Source organism: Loxodonta africana, chromosome 11 (assembly GCF_030014295.1).
Source record: "Loxodonta africana isolate mLoxAfr1 chromosome 11, mLoxAfr1.hap2, whole genome shotgun sequence".
Taxonomy (NCBI): Eukaryota; Metazoa; Chordata; class Mammalia; order Proboscidea; family Elephantidae; genus Loxodonta; species Loxodonta africana.
This window is the reverse complement of record NC_087352.1, coordinates 9,429,224-9,447,108: the sequence shown is the minus strand read 5'-3', so window position 1 is coordinate 9,447,108 and position 17,885 is coordinate 9,429,224. Positions and strand designations below refer to the sequence as shown.

At 47.7% G+C, this 17,885-nt stretch overlaps 1 protein-coding gene across 4 annotated transcripts in view; it reads left to right on the top strand.

Annotated features, from left to right (window-relative positions):
* Nucleotides 1–17,885, top strand: part of PHLDB3 (pleckstrin homology like domain family B member 3) — a 29,247-nt gene that overhangs the window by 4,011 nt on the left and 7,351 nt on the right. For 2 of the 4 annotated variants that reach the window (XM_064293750.1, XM_064293752.1), the window contains 9 exons: nucleotides 3,247–3,375; nucleotides 3,898–4,059; nucleotides 5,929–6,039; nucleotides 6,197–6,280; nucleotides 6,698–6,811; nucleotides 15,533–15,632; nucleotides 15,782–15,872; nucleotides 15,958–16,045; nucleotides 16,481–16,537. In XM_064293750.1, the coding sequence (XP_064149820.1) occupies nucleotides 3,247–3,375; nucleotides 3,898–4,059; nucleotides 5,929–6,039; nucleotides 6,197–6,280; nucleotides 6,698–6,811; nucleotides 15,533–15,632; nucleotides 15,782–15,872; nucleotides 15,958–16,045; nucleotides 16,481–16,537 (936 nt within the window). The remainder of the gene's footprint in view (nucleotides 1–3,246; nucleotides 3,376–3,897; nucleotides 4,060–5,928; nucleotides 6,040–6,196; nucleotides 6,281–6,697; nucleotides 6,812–15,532; nucleotides 15,633–15,781; nucleotides 15,873–15,957; nucleotides 16,046–16,480; nucleotides 16,538–17,885) is intronic. The other 2 variants (XM_064293751.1, XM_064293753.1) reach the window with 2 other exon arrangements.

Sequence of the window (17,885 nt, the reverse complement as noted above, 5' to 3'; positions counted from 1 at the left end):
ATTCAGTTTGTCTCAAAAATGCCTCTTACCAGTTGATTAGTTGCGATTAGGTCCCCAAAAGGCTGGTATATTGTAGATGGTTGCTGTATCTCATGAGTATTTTTTCGTCTCTGATGGTTCCTTCTGATTTTTTTTCCCATACTGTTTATTTGTGGGTGATATAAAGTCTCTGTCCCACAGCTGGGGTTTCGCCGATTGCGTGCTGGTGGTGTCATTTATCGTGTTCCCCTGTCCCCTGTGTTTCCTGGAAGGAGGTGGTTAGATGTACAGGCTTGATCAGATTCAGATTCGCCTTAGGGCTTCCAGTGTGTGGCATCAGGGGGACATTGTATCTGGTTGTCCAGAACTCAGGTCACACTGATCTCTCCTTTATAATCTTTTTCTGAAAGGTTTTAACATGCATCTTTGGCGGTCATTTCTTGGACCGGTTATTTCAATATAGATTGGGAAATGGTAACTTTCCAATTCTACCAGTCTTTTCTTTGGCCATATCTTTTGTTTTGAGATTTCCTGGTGCTGGCTCCTGGGCCCTCATTTATCCTCAAGGAGACCCTGTTCTTCCCAGTCTTGGTTTCCCTTCTGAAGTCTAGATCAGTGTATCCTGTCTACTAGATACTTTTTCCTCCTCTAGGACCCTGGAGTCCAGCCCCCAGCCCTTCCTCCCTCAGACCCAGGAGCCCAGGTCCTCAACTCCCCTCCTCCCTCAGACCCAGGAGTCCGGGTCCACAGCCCCCTCCTCCCTCAGACCCAGGAGTCCAGGTCCATAGCCCTCTCCTCCCTCAGACCCAGGAGTCCAGGTCCACAGCCTTCACGTTCCTCAGACCCAGGAGTTTGACCCCTTCCTATTTGCTGTATCTAAAGCTGACCTCAGCAACTCCTTCTGCTCTTTGACCCGTTTGTCACAGGCTGGACTCCTGGACCTTCCCCTGCATGCCTGCTGTCACCCCCAGGCCCATCACTAACCATGTCCTCTCCTTCCAACTCCCTGAACTTATCTCTCTAGTTCATCTCTTCTTCATCCCACAGCCCAGGCCTCGGTTTAGGTCCCCTCCTCACTGCTTGGAGGACTCATGATGAGCTTTCTCCCTGATCTCAGCCTCTCTAATCCATTCCCCAGAGGGAAGATTCCAGACCTGTATCCTACTCCATCCTTTCCTTGCTCATAATCCTTCCATGGCTCCCTGTTGCTCCCAGGAGAAAGGTTCCTCAGCCTGGTTTACTAAACCCGATGTGAGCTGTGCCCTGTCTACCTTTCTACTGTCTCCCCCACTTGTGCTCCCAATCTCTTCCCACCACACATCCTCTTCTACCCTGACTAGAGTTTGCCCCCAAACTTCCTGTGCTTTTCAACCTCCATGCATTTGCACCATGCTGTTCCTTCTGCCCAAAATGCCCTTCCAGCCTCCTCAATGGCACCAGGTCTAAATGTGCTCTGATTTTTTTTTTTTTTTTTGCAACCATCACTATTTATTTCCAGAATGTTTTCATCACCCCAAATAGAAACTTGTACCCATTAAACAATAACTCCCCATTCCCTTCTCCCTCCTGCCCCTGGTAACCACCAATCTACTTTCTGTCTCTTGCCTATTCTAGATATTTCATGCAAGTGGGATCATACAATAAACAATAATTGTCCTTTTTGTGACTGACTTATTTTACCGCAGTGTTTTCAAGGTTCATCCATGTCGTAGCATGTACCAGAACTTCATTTCTCTTTATGGTTGAGTAATATTCCATTGTGTGTATATACCACATCTTGTTTATCCATTCATCTGTTGATGGACACTTGCGTTGTTTCTACCTTTTGGCTATTGTGAATAATGCTGCAATGAACATTGGTGTACAAGTGTCTGAGCCCCTGCTTTCAGTCATTACCTAGGAGTAGAATTGCTGGATCATATGGCAATTCTATGTTTAAGGTTTTTAGGACCCGCCAAACTGTTTTCCACAGTGGCTCCATCCCTTTACATCCCCAGTTTCTCCACATTCTCACCAACACTTGTTATTTTCTGGTTTGTATTAATAATAGCCATCCTAAACCAAAGCAAAGCAAACCAAACCCATTGCTGTTGAGTCAATTCCGACTGATAGCGACTGTGTAGGACAGAGTAGAACTACCCCATAGGGTTTCCAAGGAGTGCCTGGTGGATTTGAACTGCCGACCTTTTAGTTAGCAGCTGAGCTCTTAACTGCTTGCCTCCAGGGCTCCGTAGCCATCCTAGTGGGGGTGAAGTACAATCTCATTGTGATTTTCATTTTATGTCTCTAATGACTAATGATGGTTGCATCTTTCAATGTGCCTGTTAGCCATTTGCATATCTTCTTTGGAGAAATGTCAGTTAGGATCCTTTGCTCATTTTTTGCTAGGGCTGTTTGTCTTTTTGCTGTTGAGTTATAGGAGTTCTTTATATATTCTGAATGTTAAAGCCCTATCGAAATTCCAAATATTTTCTCCCATTCTGCAGGATGTCTTCTCACTTTCTTTTCTTTTCTTTGGTTGCTTGTGCTTTTAGTGTCCTGTCTAAGAAGCCATCACCAAATGCAAAATCCTGAAGATTTACCCCTATATTTCCTTCTAAGCGTTTTATGGTGCTAGCTCTTATATCTAGGTCGTTAGTCCATTTTGAGTTAATTTCTGTGCTCCCTGATTTTTTTGTCTCCAAACCCCCACATCTGGGAAGCCTTGGATCACCACAAGGGAAATTGCTTCCTCCTTTGAGTTTCCACAGCCCTAGTGTCTCACTGGAGTCCCTGGGCAGGGCAAATGGTTAATGAACTCAGCTGCTAACCGAAAGTTTGAAGGTTCACATCCACCCAGACGTACCTCGGAAGAAAGGCTTGGTGATCTACTTCCAAAAAATAAGCCATTAAAAACACTACGGAGCACAGTTCTACTCTGACACACATGGCGTCGCCAGGAATTGACTCAACAACAATGGTTTTTTTTTTTTTTTTTTTAGTGTCTCATTGCCCTGACTGTCCAGCTGTGCTCCTTGGGCTGGGGCTGACACCTCTGTGTCCCTAGTGTCACCCCGCATGGAGGTGTTTTTGCATTTCTTCAGCAACTGTTTACTTTGCACCTCCTCCAGGGCGGGTGTGTACAGGAGTGAAATAGACAGACAAGGCCTTGTCCTCGTGGAGCCGAATCTCAGGCAGGGGTTTGAGATCTGGCTGGCCTGGCCCTTGCTGGCCTCTGTTTCCCCGGCTGTGCTTGGGCTGAGGCTGAGACCCTGTTGTGTCTTTCAGGAACAGAGACGGCTTAGGGAGGAGCGGGACCGTGTGGAGGGTCTTCGCCAGAGACTCCGGGAGGCCCAGGGACAGCTCGACTCACAGCCAGAGGACCAGCGGGAGAGGCTTCTGCAGGACGTTCAGGAGGTAAGGGCCTCCTAACCTCTCAGAGACCTGGTGTCCAGCACCCAGAGCCCAGGCCCCTGCCTCTCCTTCCTCAGACCCAGGAGTCCAGTCCCCCAGCCCCTTCCTCCTTCAGATCCAGGAACCCAGGAGCCCAGGCCCCCAGCCCCCTCTTCCCTCAGACTCAGGAACCTGGGTCCCCAGCCCCCTCCTCCCTCAGGCCCAGGAACCCGGGTCCCCAGCCCTTTCCTCCCTCAGACCCAGGAGTCCAGACCCCCAGACCCCTCCTCCTTCAGACTCAGGAACCCAGGTCCCCAGCCCCCTCCTCCCTCAGACCCAGGAGTCCAGGCACCCAGCCCCCTCTTCCCTCAGGCCCAGGAGTCTAGACCCTCAGCCCCCTCCTCCCTCAGACCCAAGAGTCCAGCCCCCAGCCCCCTCCTCTCTCAGATGACTCCAGGCCCCCCCCCACCTTCCTTATTGACGAGGAGTCCTGGTCCCCAGGCCCTGGGGTCTAGATGTCCAGCTCTTTTCTGCCCTTGCCTACAGATCAGGGAGCAGCTGGAAGTGGCCCAGCGTGCCTACGAGGACCTGGAGTTCCAGCAACTGGAGCGGGAGAGCTGGCGGGAGGAGGAGGATCGGGACAGCCTTGGGGCCCGGGCGCTGAACCCCAAGGTCCAGGAGCTTCAGACCAGTGTGGCACAACACAGGGTGCGTGAGGGTGTGGATGGGCCTGCCTCCCTCACCAGCCATCTCTGTGCCCCCCACTCTTTGTCCAGGCCTTTCTCTGTCTTGGTTTCCTGACTGTGCCATGTTTCTCAGAATAGTAGCAAGGATAGCTGACATTTGCTGACCATTTCCTATGTGCCGGGTACTGTTCTAAGCATATCAAGAGCATTAACTTATTGAACGCTTATAGCAGCCCATTGAGGCGAGTTGTAAAATGGTGGAAGGAGTAGCGTCAGAACCTGTCTAACTTCAGGGGGGATAACGAGAATCACCATCAGCCCAAAGCTGATGCCTACGAGGCGGAGGTCAGACATTCCACCTCTCGCCAACCTTTCTACCAATTCTGACACCAGCCATCCCTCCCACGGTACTTTCTACTTCTCTACTGAGTTCGATAATTCATTGCAATGGCCACACAGAACTTGGAACCACACTCACAAGCGTGGGGTTTATTAGGGAAGTACCTTGTTACAATTCAGCATCAGGATCAACAGGTCTTCGATCAGGACAGCTTCTTTGGCTGTGCCTGTGGGCGGTCCTTTGCCACCAGGCCATGCTCTGGCAAGTGTTACAACTGTTTACTCTGCCAGTAAGTGTCCGGAGGCACCCAACTGTGCCAGCAAGTCTCCTGCTGAAGGCGCCCAGCTCTCTCACTCTGTGGGTTGGCAAGCCCATCAAAGCCACCTTCTCTCATGGGCTGGGAAGCCCACCACGCCATCTCGCACCAGTCTCCTCGTTTTGCTGCTGTTTCTCTGCTGCTGGACTCTGCGGTGCTTGCCACCGCTTCTTGCCATGTCATGCCGTCTTCAGGGTTACAGGTGTCTCTCTGTCTTCTGGGTCTAGCCAGTTCTCAGCGCAGGGACCTTGGGTCCAAAGGACATGCTCTGCTCCCGGCTGTTATTCTTGATGGTAGTGAGGTCCCCTCCAACCTGTGTGGGATTGAGTCTTTTAAGCCTAGTGGCTAGTCTCCTCATTAGGACTCACCGTACCTTATTTGCATAGTCCCATCCAATCATATGGGCATTACAAGACCATGGCTCGAAGGGCCTTATAGAAGCAATTCACTGCACAGCCTGGGTCCTTTTTTTTTTTTTCATTTTATAAATGGAGACACTGAAGCTTCAGGTGCTCAAGTCATCCTTTCCAAGGCCACTTCGTTTGTAGGGGGTAGAACTGGCAGTTTGACCTGCTTAGTCTTTACCACAACACTCTGTGCCTCTCAACCTCTAGTCCTAGAAGATGCTCCCACCAATCCCTTCTGGGAGCTTCATATTCAAAGGTTGGCCAAGTCCTGGTGAGGGGGTGGTGGTGGGGGGAAGCAACTTGTTTGACTGTATTTAAAACAAAGTTTCCAAGAGTTACTGGATTAGAAAGCTCTGAGGTGGGTCTCCTTTCCCCACTTGTTTCTGGACCTTTCCCTGTTAAGCTGTGGTTTCCCTTCTTCTGTCGCAGATAGTTCTCTCTGTCTCTGTTCTCTTTGTCATCTTGTCTCCTTTCTCAGCACCTCAGTCTTTTTGGTCCTTCTTGGTCCCTCTTCTCTGTGTGTGTATCTGGTTCGTCTCTCTGTCCCTATCTCACTATCTCTTTTCTCAGTGACGCTGTCTAGGTCTCATTCTCTGCCTGACTCCTTCAGCCTCTGTGTGTATATCAAATCTTGTACCCCTCCACCCCACCCCAGATCTCTTTTGGACCCCTGAAGGGAAGAGGGCATAAAGGAGCTCTACCTGGAGTCCCTTACCCTGGGCAGCCAAGTCCCAGGGGCTCTGTGAGTGGGTGGTACAAACCCCAGGCTCTCAAGGAGGACCCGGTTCTGGGGGATCTGAGTGACCTGGTTGTGGGGATACCTTGCAGCGCCGGATCCAGGTTTTGGAGGAGCAGCTCAAGTCGCTGGGGGAGCAGATGGTGGCTGAGAGCCGGGGGCTGAGCCGGAAGAAGGAGGAGGCCCTTCAGGCCCTGACGCAGGTGAGTCTCCCCAGAGACCTGGTCCTATATCCTCACTTCCTCCCTGGCATGTCACCGCTTCCCTGCATCCTACATCTCCTGGCATCAGGGGAAGCTGCTGGGATGACCTATTCTGACTTTGAGAGGTGGGTACCCCTGCTGTCTTGCCTTCCCCTAGGAGCGGAGCCGACTGCTGAAGCTTAATCACCTTGAGAGAACGCCTGGCAGGGACTTCTCTGAGTCTAACCAGGCCCTTACTAAGGTATGGGGGTTTCACGTACCTGTCAGCCCATCCTCTCCCAGGCACTCCTCCCCCAGACCCAGGAGTCCAGACCCCCGGCCCCCTCCTCCCTCAGACCCAGGAATCCAGACCCCCAGCCCTTTCCTCCCTCAGACCCAGGAGTCCAGGCCCCCAGTCCTCTCCTCCCTCAGACCTAGGAGTCCAGGCTCCCAGGACCTTCTTCTCAGGGAACCAACAGTCTCTACTCACAGTTGAGGCTGGACACTAAGCACTGCATTCCAGCTTCCCTTGGGACTTTAAACTTTTGTGTTTCCCTCTGAGAAATGGGCTGGCACTGGAGCATCTAGGGATTGGAGCAAATGGGCCAGAGCATCTGGGGCCTGGCGGTTCCTCTGTTACCCTTCCAGCTCTCATTAACCTTCACGCCATCTGCTGCAGCTCCTCTTCACCCAGAAGACAGACCGCCAGTTGCTGGTGCTCCAGGACCCCACCGCCCACACCGCCGCTGCCACTACCTCGTCCTGCCTCTTCTCTGTTCACAGTTCCCTGCAGGTGGCTCCCCACTGCCTTGTTTTCCCTGAGTTTTCAGTGTCAGTTGGGAGGGGTTGACACTAGACATACCTATTGTGGGGGGGCAGAGATGGTCCCACAGCTTCCACTGTGGCTTCCTCTGCCCTGGGTGGGCTGTGGGGGTAGTGATGGGGCAAGTCAATCAGTAGTGTCTTTATCAGGCTCCAGCTTTATCATTATTTTGTCTCTTCTGCTTACCACCCCCCCGTCCCCGCCGCCCCACAACAAAATGGCAAAATGAGAACGTGTGCACCCAGGCATACATTTAGAAAGCACTCAGACAGGGTATATTGCTAAGAAGGTCTCCCCTGCCCTGGTCCACAGCCTCCGCCATACCCCACACCCTCCCCGTCCCCAGGACAGTATAGCTACTGGTGTCCTGAGTATCCTTCTAGATCTTCTTAAAACTGGGGTCTCCAACTTAGGAATGAGTCAAAACTTTGATTTTTCTGGTTGCTTTTTTTTTTTAATGAACCAGAATAGGAAATATGAGAACATCGTGGGTGAAGTCAGGGTGAACGTTAGATGAGAGGTTTTGTTTCACTTGTGCGGAAACTCAGTGAACGCTTAGAAGTTGGTAGCTCTTAAGGCATGCAAATTTTGTTTTTTCAAAAATGTATGTATTCGCTGCTAGTAATTGCACCTTTTTTAACTTCATATTGTATCATGGAGATTGTTTTCTATTGATATATTTAGACTTGTTCATCATTTTTAATGACTTTAATGATAGCAATATTAACAATAACCATAGTAATAATAACAGCTCATATTTATTGAGACCTTATAGTATGCCAGGAGCCCTGGTGGCACAGCGGTTAAGACCTATGGCTGCTAATCAAAAGGTCAGCAGTTTGAATCCTCCAGCTGCTTCTTGGAGACCATATAGGGCGGTTCTCCTCTGTCCTGTATGGTTGCAAGGAGTTACAATCGACTCCAGGGCAATGGCGTATAGTTTGCCAGGCACTGATAGAAATGCTGAACGTGAATTCACTCATTTAGTCTTTGCAAGAACTCCATGAGGTAGGCTCCATATCTCCATTTTATAGGCAAAGAACCTGAGGCAGAGGTTAAATTGCTAGTATGTGGCAGAGCTGGAATTTGAACCCAGGCACTCTGTTCTCAGAGCCTATGCTCTTAACCCCACTGGGCTTCTGGTTGGTACACTATTCTACTGTGTTATCGTTGAGCCAGCCCTTTGCAGATGGTGGTTTGAGGTTTTTGAAGCTTAAGCAACACTGTCAGGGATACCCTTGTGTGAGTGTGTCTTTGCACCAACCAGTTAAACCAAGTGCTTTTAAATTGATTCTGTTTCATGGAGAAACCCTATGTGTGTCAGAATGGAACAGTGCTCCATGTGCTCCAGGGTTTTCAATGGCTGATTTTTTTAGAAGTAGATCACCCGGCCTTTCTTCTGAGGTGCCTCTTGGTGGACTCAAACCTCCAACATGTGATTTTGCAGCTGAGCACGTTAACCATTTGCACCACCCAGGGACTCCTTAATATTAATTAGTAGTTAATTAATGACAAATGATATTATATATCATATAAAACATTTTCATATGATATATACCATATGAATGATAGGAAACCCTGGTGGCCTAGTGGTTAAAAGCTATGGCTGCTAACCACAAGGTTGGCAGTTCAAATCCACCAGGTGCTCCTTGGAACCTGTATGGGGGCAGTTCTACTCTGTCCTGTAGGGTTGCTATGAGTCGAAATTGACTTGATGTCAATGGGTTTTGTATATAACGATAAGCATATTAACAGTATTCTAATATGAGAATATCATTTGTTGTCGTTAGGTGCTGTCAAGTTGGTTCTGACTCATAGTGACCCTGTGTACAACAGAACAAAACACCGCCTGGTCCTGCGCCATCCTCACAATCATTGCTATATCATTATTAATAATCAGTAGCTAAAAAAAAAAAAAAAAAAATTTTTTTTTTAATTGATTGTAATACACAGAATAATATTGCTATTTCTTAGGCATTATTAATGATGTTTTCATGTTAGAATACTGTTAATACGTTTATCACTATATGGTGTATATTATATAACATATCATTTGTCGTTAATTAATTAGTAGCACTAATAATGAAGTTTTTAGTGCTTAGTACTAAGACTCTTAGGCCAGGGTCTTTTCTAAGCCTTTCTGTCAGTCTGAGCCATATGGAATTGCTATCATTTAGTGGTGAGATGGTCTGCTACTGGCAATTTGACGTGATTCAACCTAATACGTATACTCTCCTTTTTTGCTCAGAAAACCCAAACTCCCAAAAATAGGTCCTATTATTATCCTCGTTTGGGTAAAGGGTTAACAGAACCCTTTCTTCTGTATGAGAAATGAACCTTGGGTTAACTTTCTAGCTTGTTCCTCTGGAAACCAGTTAAAGGTGGAGTGTCAGCTCTGTTGCCAGGAGCATGGTTTAGGGTAAAATGATGCGTCTTAGTAAATGGCATATCTGCAAATGCCTGGTGGGGAGCTGGGTCCACTCCTGTGGAGTCGTCACCTGAGTTACTGGTTCCCTGTGGAGTGCGGGGCTTCTGCGCCCAGGTGGACCCCATTCCCACCATTGTGGACCTCATCTTCTTGCACTGAGCTGTCACCTGGGCCCAGACACCTGTCCCTGGAAGCTTGTCACTGTGGCAGGCACTCTTCTTTATGCTTTGCACGAGGTCACTCATTTAATCCTTGCAACAACCCAAGGAAGGGTAGGGGCATGTTACCCCCTTACAGAGGGCAGACCTAGCCTCAGAGAGGAGAAATGACTTGCCACAGTCACCCACCCACTTAGGAAGTAGCAGAGCTAGAATTTGAACCCAGAGCCCAGGTCTGCCTGTCTCCATGTCCTGTGCCTTTCGGGAGACAAAGCTTTCCCAGGAATCCTTCAGAATCCAAGTGAATGCCGCAGCTAACACAAGTTCAGAGGGGGTGGCTGGGAACCCCAGGGCACATAAAGAGCCCAGGGTGTGTTTATTTACTCAGCTAGATAAACAGTAAGTAAGTGAATAAATAAATGCATGAATTAGCAAGTTATTCCACTGTGTCCCTCCAGGTTGAGTTAAATCCCTCTCAAACTCTACTGCTTCTTTGCAGTGGTGCCTTTTGATATGACACCTAAGAGTACTGACTGCTTGGGTTCAAATACCTGTTCTGGCACTTCCCAGCCCTGCGATCTTAGACACTTAACTCCTCTGTGCCTTGGTTTCCTTAGCTTCGAAATGGGGATAATAATAGCACCACTGGTGAATGTGTTAAAGAGCTCAGCACAGTGCCTGGCATATAGTGGGGGCTCAGTAAATGTCAACTGGTGTTACTATGGTGATAATTACAATTTTTAGTATTATTACAATTATTATCATCCTTGTTCTACCCCCACCCACCCTCATCTCTGGCTCGCATGACCCTGCACCAGCCTCCTCACTGATGTCCCCATCTTAATTTCTGTTTCCTAATAATTACTCTTCACACAACAGCCAGAGTGTTTTTTACCCTTTCTGCTTTGGTTCCCCCCAACAAATGCCTCACTCGCACCCCCTCCCCGCCCAGGCTTCCTCACCACGGCCTACAAGTAGCTCATGATCTTGCCCCTGCCCACATCTCATCATTTCTCCTATATTCACTCAGCTCAGCCACACCTGTCCCTGCCTCAGGGCCTTTGCACTTGCTGCTCTTCTACCTGGAACGCACTCCCCTCAGTCTTCCCTGGCCAAGTCTTAGCCTTTGAGTCTTAGCATCAGCGACTAGAAGTCTATCCCTCATCTTCTAGTTGGAAAGTCATCTTCTTTTATAACACGGTATTCTCTTCCCTCACAGCAATTTCTGATTATATGTTTATGTGTACAATGGCTTATTCAGTTCCTGCAACATGAGCACCATGCAGACAAAGATTGGGTCTATCTTTTTGTTAGCTACCATTGAGTCAGCCACTCATTCATGGTGACCCTATGTACAATGGGTTCAGACTCTTGTACTCCATACGATTTTCTTTTTTAACCTGTACACAAATGCTTGTAGCAGCTTTATTTGCTAAAATATACAAATAATGTAAATACCCCTCAATGGGTGAATTGGCAAACCGTGCTACATTTGTACAATGGAATGCCACTCAACAACAAAATCAGACAAACTTTTTTTTAAATTGCTTCTGTTTGCTTATTTTTATTGTACCTTAGATGAAGGTTGACAGAATAGACTAGTTTGTCATTAAACAGTTAGTACACATATTGTTTTATGACATTGGTTAACAACCCCAGGACATGTCTACACTCTTTCTTCTAGACCTTGGGTTTCGTATTACCAGTTTTCCTGCCCTCTCCTGCCTTCTAGTCCTTGCCCCTGGGCTGGCGTGCCCCTTTAGTCTCGTTTTGTTTTATGGGCTCGTCTTACCTTTGGATGAAGCGTAAACCTCGTGAGTGACTTCATTTCTGAGCTAAAAGGATGTCCAGGGGCCATACTCTCGGGGTTTCTGCAGTTTCTGTCAGGCCAGTAAGTCTGGTCATCTTCTGTGAGTTAGAATTTTGTTCTACATTTTTCTATAGCTGTGTCCGGGACCCTCTATTGTGATCCCTGTCAGAGCAGTCAGTGGTGGTAGCCAGGCACCATCTAGTTGTACTGGACTCAGTCTGGTGGAGGCCGTAGTTGTTGTAGTCTTTTAGTCCTTTGGACTAATCTTTCTCTTGTATCTTTAGTTTTCTTCATTCTTCCTTGCTCCTGGAGAGGCAAGACCAGTGGAGTATCGTAGATGGCCACTCACAGGCTTTTAAGACCCCAGGCGCTACCCACCAAAGTAGAATGTAGAACATTTTCTTTATAAACTATGTTATGCCACTTGAGCTAGATGTTCCCCGAGACCAGGGTGCCCACAGCCCTCAGCCCAGCAATTCGGTCCCTCAGGGAGTTTGGATGTGTCTGTGGAGCTACTGTAACCTTGCCTTGTACAAATTGTTCTGGCTTTCCCAGTATTGTGTACTCTTACCCTTTACCAAAGTTACTGCTCATCTATTGTCTATTTAGTGCTTTTCCATCCTCACCCCTCCCCTCCCTCGGAGCCATCAAAGATTGTTTCTTTTTGTGAGTAAACCTTTTGATGAATTTTTATAGTAGTGGTCTCATACAATATTTGTCCTTTTGTGATTGACTTATTTTACCCAGCATAATGCCCTCGAGATTCATCCATGTTAGAGATGCTTCACAGATTCATTGCTGTTCTTTATCATTGCGTAATACTCCATTGTGCGTGTGCACCACAGTTTATTTATCCACTCATGTGTTGATGGGCATCTAGGTTGCTTATGTCTTTTTGCTATTGTGAACAATGCTACAGTGAACATGGGTGTGCATATGTCTATTCGTGTGACAACTCTTATTTCTCTAGGATATGTTCCTAGGAGTGGGATTGCTGGCTGATATGGTATTTCTATTTCTAGCTTTCTAAAGAAGTGCCATATTGTTTTCCAAAAGGGATGTATCATTTTGCATTCCCATCAGCAGTGCATAAGAGTTCCAGTCTCCCCGCAGCCTCTCCAACATTTGTTATTTTCTATTTTTTTGGTTTGTTCCAGTAATGCCGGGGGTGAGATGGTATCTCATTGTGGTTTCAATTTGCATTTCTCTGACGGCTGGGCTGGTGATCGTGAGCATTTCCTCAGGTGCCTGTTAGCTGCTTGAATGTCTTTGGTGAAGTGTCTGTTCATTTCCTTTGCCTGTTTTTTAATTGGATTTTTTGTCTTTTTGTTGTAGAGGTGTTGGATTTTCCTGTAGATTTTAGAGATTAGACCTTTGTCTGATTTGTAATAGCCAAAAATTTTTTTCCAGTCTGTACGTTCTGTTTTTGCTCTTTTTTGTGAAGTCTTTGGATGCGCAGAAGTGTTTAATTTTTAGAAGATTCTAGTTATCTAGCTTATCTTCTGGAGTTTGTGTGTTACTATGGTTTGTATCCTGTTAATGCCATGTATTAGGGCCTCTAGTGTTGATCCTATTTTTTTTCTATGATCTTTATAGTTTTTGGCTTTCTATTTAGGTCTTTGATCCATTTTGAGTTAGTTTTTGTGTATGGTGTGAGGTATGGGTCCTGTTTCATTTTTTTGCAGATGGACATCCAGTTTTGCCTGCACCATTTGTTGAAAAGAGTGTCTTTTCCCCATTGGATGGACTTTGGACCCTAGTTGAAGATCAGGTGACCGTAGGGGGATAGATTTACATCTGGGTTCTGAATTCTGTTCCATTGGTCAATGTTTATCTGTCGTTGTAGCAGTACCAGGCTGTTTTGACTACTGTAGCTGTATAGTAGGTTTTGAGGTAAGGTAGTGCGAGTCTTTCTCCTTTATTCTTCTTCAGTAGTGCTTTAATTATCCGGGGCTTCTTCCCTTTCCATATAAAGTTAATGATCTGTTTTTCCATCTTTTTGAAGAATGTTGTTGGTATTTGGATCAAGATTGCATTGTATTTGTAAATTGCTTTGAGTAGAATTGTCATTTTCACAATGTTGAATCTAGCTATCCAAAAAATGGATAAACTCTTGATAGATGCAGTATGGATGAATCTCATAGGCATGACACCAAGTGAAAGAAGCCAGTCTCAAAGGTTATACTCTGCACGATTCCACTTATGTGACACTCTGGAAAAGGCAAAACTGTAAGGACAGAGAACAGACCCATCAGTGGCTGTCAGGGCTGGGGTGAGAGGAGGGTTAGACTACCAGGGCAGCACAAGGGTGTTTTATAGGGTGACGGAACTGTTCTGTGTCCTGACTGTGATTATAGGGTTTTCATTGGCTGATTTTCAGAAGTAGATGGCCAGGCCTTTCTTCCTAATCCACTTTAGTGTAGAAGCTCTGCTGAAACCCATTCAGCATCCTAGCAACACACAAGCCTCCACTGACAGACAGGTGGTGGCTGTGCTTGAGGTGCATTGGCTGGGGATTGAACCTGGGTCTCCTGCACAGGAGGTAAGAATTCTACCACTGAGCCACCAATGCCGGGGTCTGTCTTACCCACCTCTGTCTCCTCAATACCAAGTGTATAAGATCCCCAGCAAAGGCCCCTGATTGGTACAAATGGTTTGTGCTCACCTACTAGCCAAAGGGTGGATGGTTCCAACCCACCCTGTGGCACTGTGGAAGAAAGGCCTGGTGATCTGCTTCCATAAAGATTATAGTCGAGAAAACCCTATGAAGCAACTCTACCCTGTAACTCACGTGGTTGCCATCGAGTCGAGATCGACTTGACAGCAACAGGTAAAGTTCCCCAGCTAGGAAGAATTGGGAAGATTGTTTCAAGGAAGGAAGGATATAGGGAACCACAGGGACTCGGGACTCAATTTTTTCTTTGTGAAGTGGAGCTAATGTGTCCTCACTTCTGGAGCTTGTGGAGGCGTAAGTGGCCACACTGGCCTCCACAGAGGGTGTTCTGTCACGGTGTGAAAGGGCCCGGGCTTCACACATCCTCTCCAATGCTCAGTGGGCTGGTCCCTCCCCGCCCCCACTTTATTGAGAAAAAACCAGTTGCTGTCTAGTCAACTCCAACTTATGGTGGCCCACATGTGTGTAAGTGTAGAATTGTGCTCCCTAAGGTTTTCAGCGACTGATTTTTTGGAAGTAGATCTCCAGGTTTTTCTTCCAAGGTGCCCCTGGGTGGACTCAAATCGCCCACCTTTCAGTTAGCAGCCGAGAGTGTTAACTGTTTGCACTACTCAGGGACTCACAGTGAGCTTTTTTTTTTTTTTTTTAATAGCTTTATTGAGACATAAGGGGGCAATGGTTGTTCAATGGTAGAGCCCTCACCATCTACACAGGAGACCTGGGTTTGACTCCCGGCCAGTGCACCTTATGTGGAGCCACCACCCATCTGTCAGTGGAAGTTTGCGTGTTGCTATGATACTCAATAGGTTTCAGTGGAGTTTCCAGCCTGACATAGAGTAGGAAGAAAGGCCTGGCTACCTACTTTAAAAAATCAGCCAGTGAAAACCCTGTGAATCACAATGTATGATCTACAGCTGATCATGGGGATGGCGCAGGACCAGGCAGTGTTTGGTTATGTTGTGCATGGGGTCACCATGGATTGGGGGCAACTCGAGGGCAGCTAACAGCAACTCGGAGACATAATTCACGTACAATACAATCCACCCATTTGAAGTGTACAATCCAGTGGTTTTTAGTACACTCATAATGTTGTGCGCCATCGCTACAATCAATTCTAGAACATTTTCAGTACCCCGAAAAGAAATCTCACATCCCACAGACATCATCCTCTAATTCCTCCCTCCCTTCCAGCCCCTGACCACCACTAATCTACTTCCTGTCTCTATGGCTTTGCCCATTCTAGATAGTTCATGTCAGTGGACTCATACAGCATGTGGTCCTTTGTGACTGGCGTCTTTCACTCAGCATCATGTTTGCAAGGTTCATCAGTTTACAGTGGGCTTTTTGATCTGTGATGGGGGAGCCCTGGTGGCTCAGCGGTTAAGAGCTCGGCTGCTAACCAAGAGGTCAGCGATTTGAATCCACCAGCTGCTCCTTGAAAACCCTGTGGGGCAATTCTATCCTGTCCTATAGGGTTTCTAGGAGTCAAAATGGACTCGACAACAATGGGTTTTTTTTTTTTTTTTTTTATAACGGAACAGGTGATTTCACTTGGCCATTCTGACTTAAGAGTTGAAGTTGAGTGTCTCTTCCTCTATGATTGGGCCTTGTGTGTTTCCAGGGCTCCATTGGCCTCCAGAGGAACGGAAGCCTGCCCCGGAGGAGGGGAGAAAGGGCAAGCCAGAGAGGATCCCCCCGACCTCTGTCCCTCCATTGTACTGGTGAGGACCCTCCCCTTCCCCACCTGCCCCAGTTCCCCGTCACCACCTTACCTGAAACAAGGAGCTGGCAAGGATGCCTGCTGGGGAAGAAGTGATGGCACTCGGGCTAGGGAGTATCCAGCCCCCTGACCCGGCCCCCTCTCTCCCAGGACCTCTGGAGGCCTCAGCTGTTTTGCCAGCAGCAGGGGATTCTGGGAGACACCCCCTCTATCAGCTGCTGAACTGTGGCCCTGGGAATAGGTGAGACATCAGGGAGAAGGTGGGAAGACGGAAGGAGAAGGTCAAGCCGCTCTACCCTGCCCTGGTCTCTGTTCTCCCCTCCTAGCCGTGGGGCCCTCCATCCAGACATCGCTCACATGGAGCGACTCCTGCAGCAGGCTGTAGCAGAGAGGGAGCGGCTGCTCAAGGCCAGGGTGAGACCTCAGACTTGAGGACAGGGAACCCCACCCCAGCCCCCTCCTCCTCAGACCCAGGAGTCTGGGCCACCAACCCCCTCTTCCTCAGACCCAGGAGTGCAGGCTCCCAGCCCACTCCTCCCTGAGACCCAGGAGTCCAGGCCTCCAGGCTTCTCCCTTAGACTCAGGACTCCAGGCTTCAAGCCCCCTCCTCCCTGAGACCCAGGAGTCCAGGCCCCCAGCCCCCTCCTCCCTCAGACCCAGGAGTCCAGGCCCCCAGCCCCCTCCTCCCTCAGACCCAGGAGTCCAGGCCCCCAGCCCCAGGCCCCCAGTCCGTGCCTCCCTCAGGACGTAGGAGCCTAAACCCCCAGTCCCTCCTTTCTCAAGACCCAGCAACCCCAATGCATTTTTCTGGTTAGCATCCTCATTGACTGCTTCATGCTGTATCCACAGGAAGGGACGAGAAGGAGCACAGAAGGTTCCTCAGGTCCCACTGTGCCTGCCATCATGGTCAGTCCTACCCTCTGCCCTCACCCCGTCTCTCCCTTGCTCTCTTTCTCCCCCTGCCCTATGCCCTTTCTTATAGCTCACCCACCTCTCCCCCGGTGGGACAGAAAAGCGTGCTGAGCTTGGCAAGGGAAGGGGAAGTAAAAACTCAGCTTCTGTTCCCATTATGGTCATCTCTGTCCATCTGTGTCCTTGGGTAACTTGATCCACTTCCGTGCCTCAGTTTCCTCTTCTGTAAGTTGGTGACAATGTCAGCAGTTACTCCAGAACAGGGACGACTATATGCTGGAGCTTTTAAAAATAACTAAAAATTTTATTTACTTAAACTTTTTATTATAGAATTTTTCAAACATAACGCAAAAAAAGTACAATAGTTTTTTTTTTATAATAAACCCACACATACCCACCCCATAATATAGAAAATTATCAATATCTGATCTTCTTTTGCCTGTCAACTTGGTTTTACTAATTCTCTACGTAGTTTCTTCTCTGCGCTGGAATATTTTAAGGCAAATTCCAGATATTGTATCATGTCACCCATGCATCAGATGAGCCCTGGTGGCGCAGTGGTTAAGCACATGGTTGCTAACTAAAAAGTCGGCAGTTCGAATCCACCAGCCTCTCTGTGGGAGAAAGATACGGCAGTCTGCTTCCCTAAAGATTTACAGCCTTGGAAACCCTATGGGGCAGTTCTACTCTGTCCTGTAGGGTCACTATGAGTCGGAAATGACTTGATGGCAGCAGGTTTCTGTATTATAAAGTTATGGGATTATTAGTAGTCTTGTATAATAATGGGATGTTTGTTAGGCTAAAAAAAAAAAGAACTCATCTATTGGAAATATGTAGTGATGCGTGGGTAAACCAGAAAAACCAAACCCATTGCCGTGGGGTTGATTCCTAACCCTAGTGACCCTACAGGACAGAGTAGAACTGCCCCATAGAGTTTCCAAGGAGTGGCTGGTAGATTCAAATTGCCAACCTTGGGTTAGCAGCAGAGCTCTTAACCCCTGTGCCACCAGGGCTCCAACATCATAATACCCAGTCCATATTTACATTTCGCCACAGTTCATATTCATGTTTTCCCATTTGGCTTCTAAATGTGTCCTTAGAGTTGGGTTATTTGATTCTGGGTCCAAACAAAATACACACAATGTATTTGGTTCAAATGTCTCCTAAACCCCTGGCAGTCTGTCAGCGCCCTCCCTCCCTCCCTCCCCACCTTTATTTATTTATTTTAAATGTCATTTATCCAGTAGATTTTCTTGCACCCTTGGTTTGTTTAGCTGACGGCTTCCCGATTAAAATCTTTATTTTTCCCTACTCTGATACCACAAGTACATTTGTACCATAA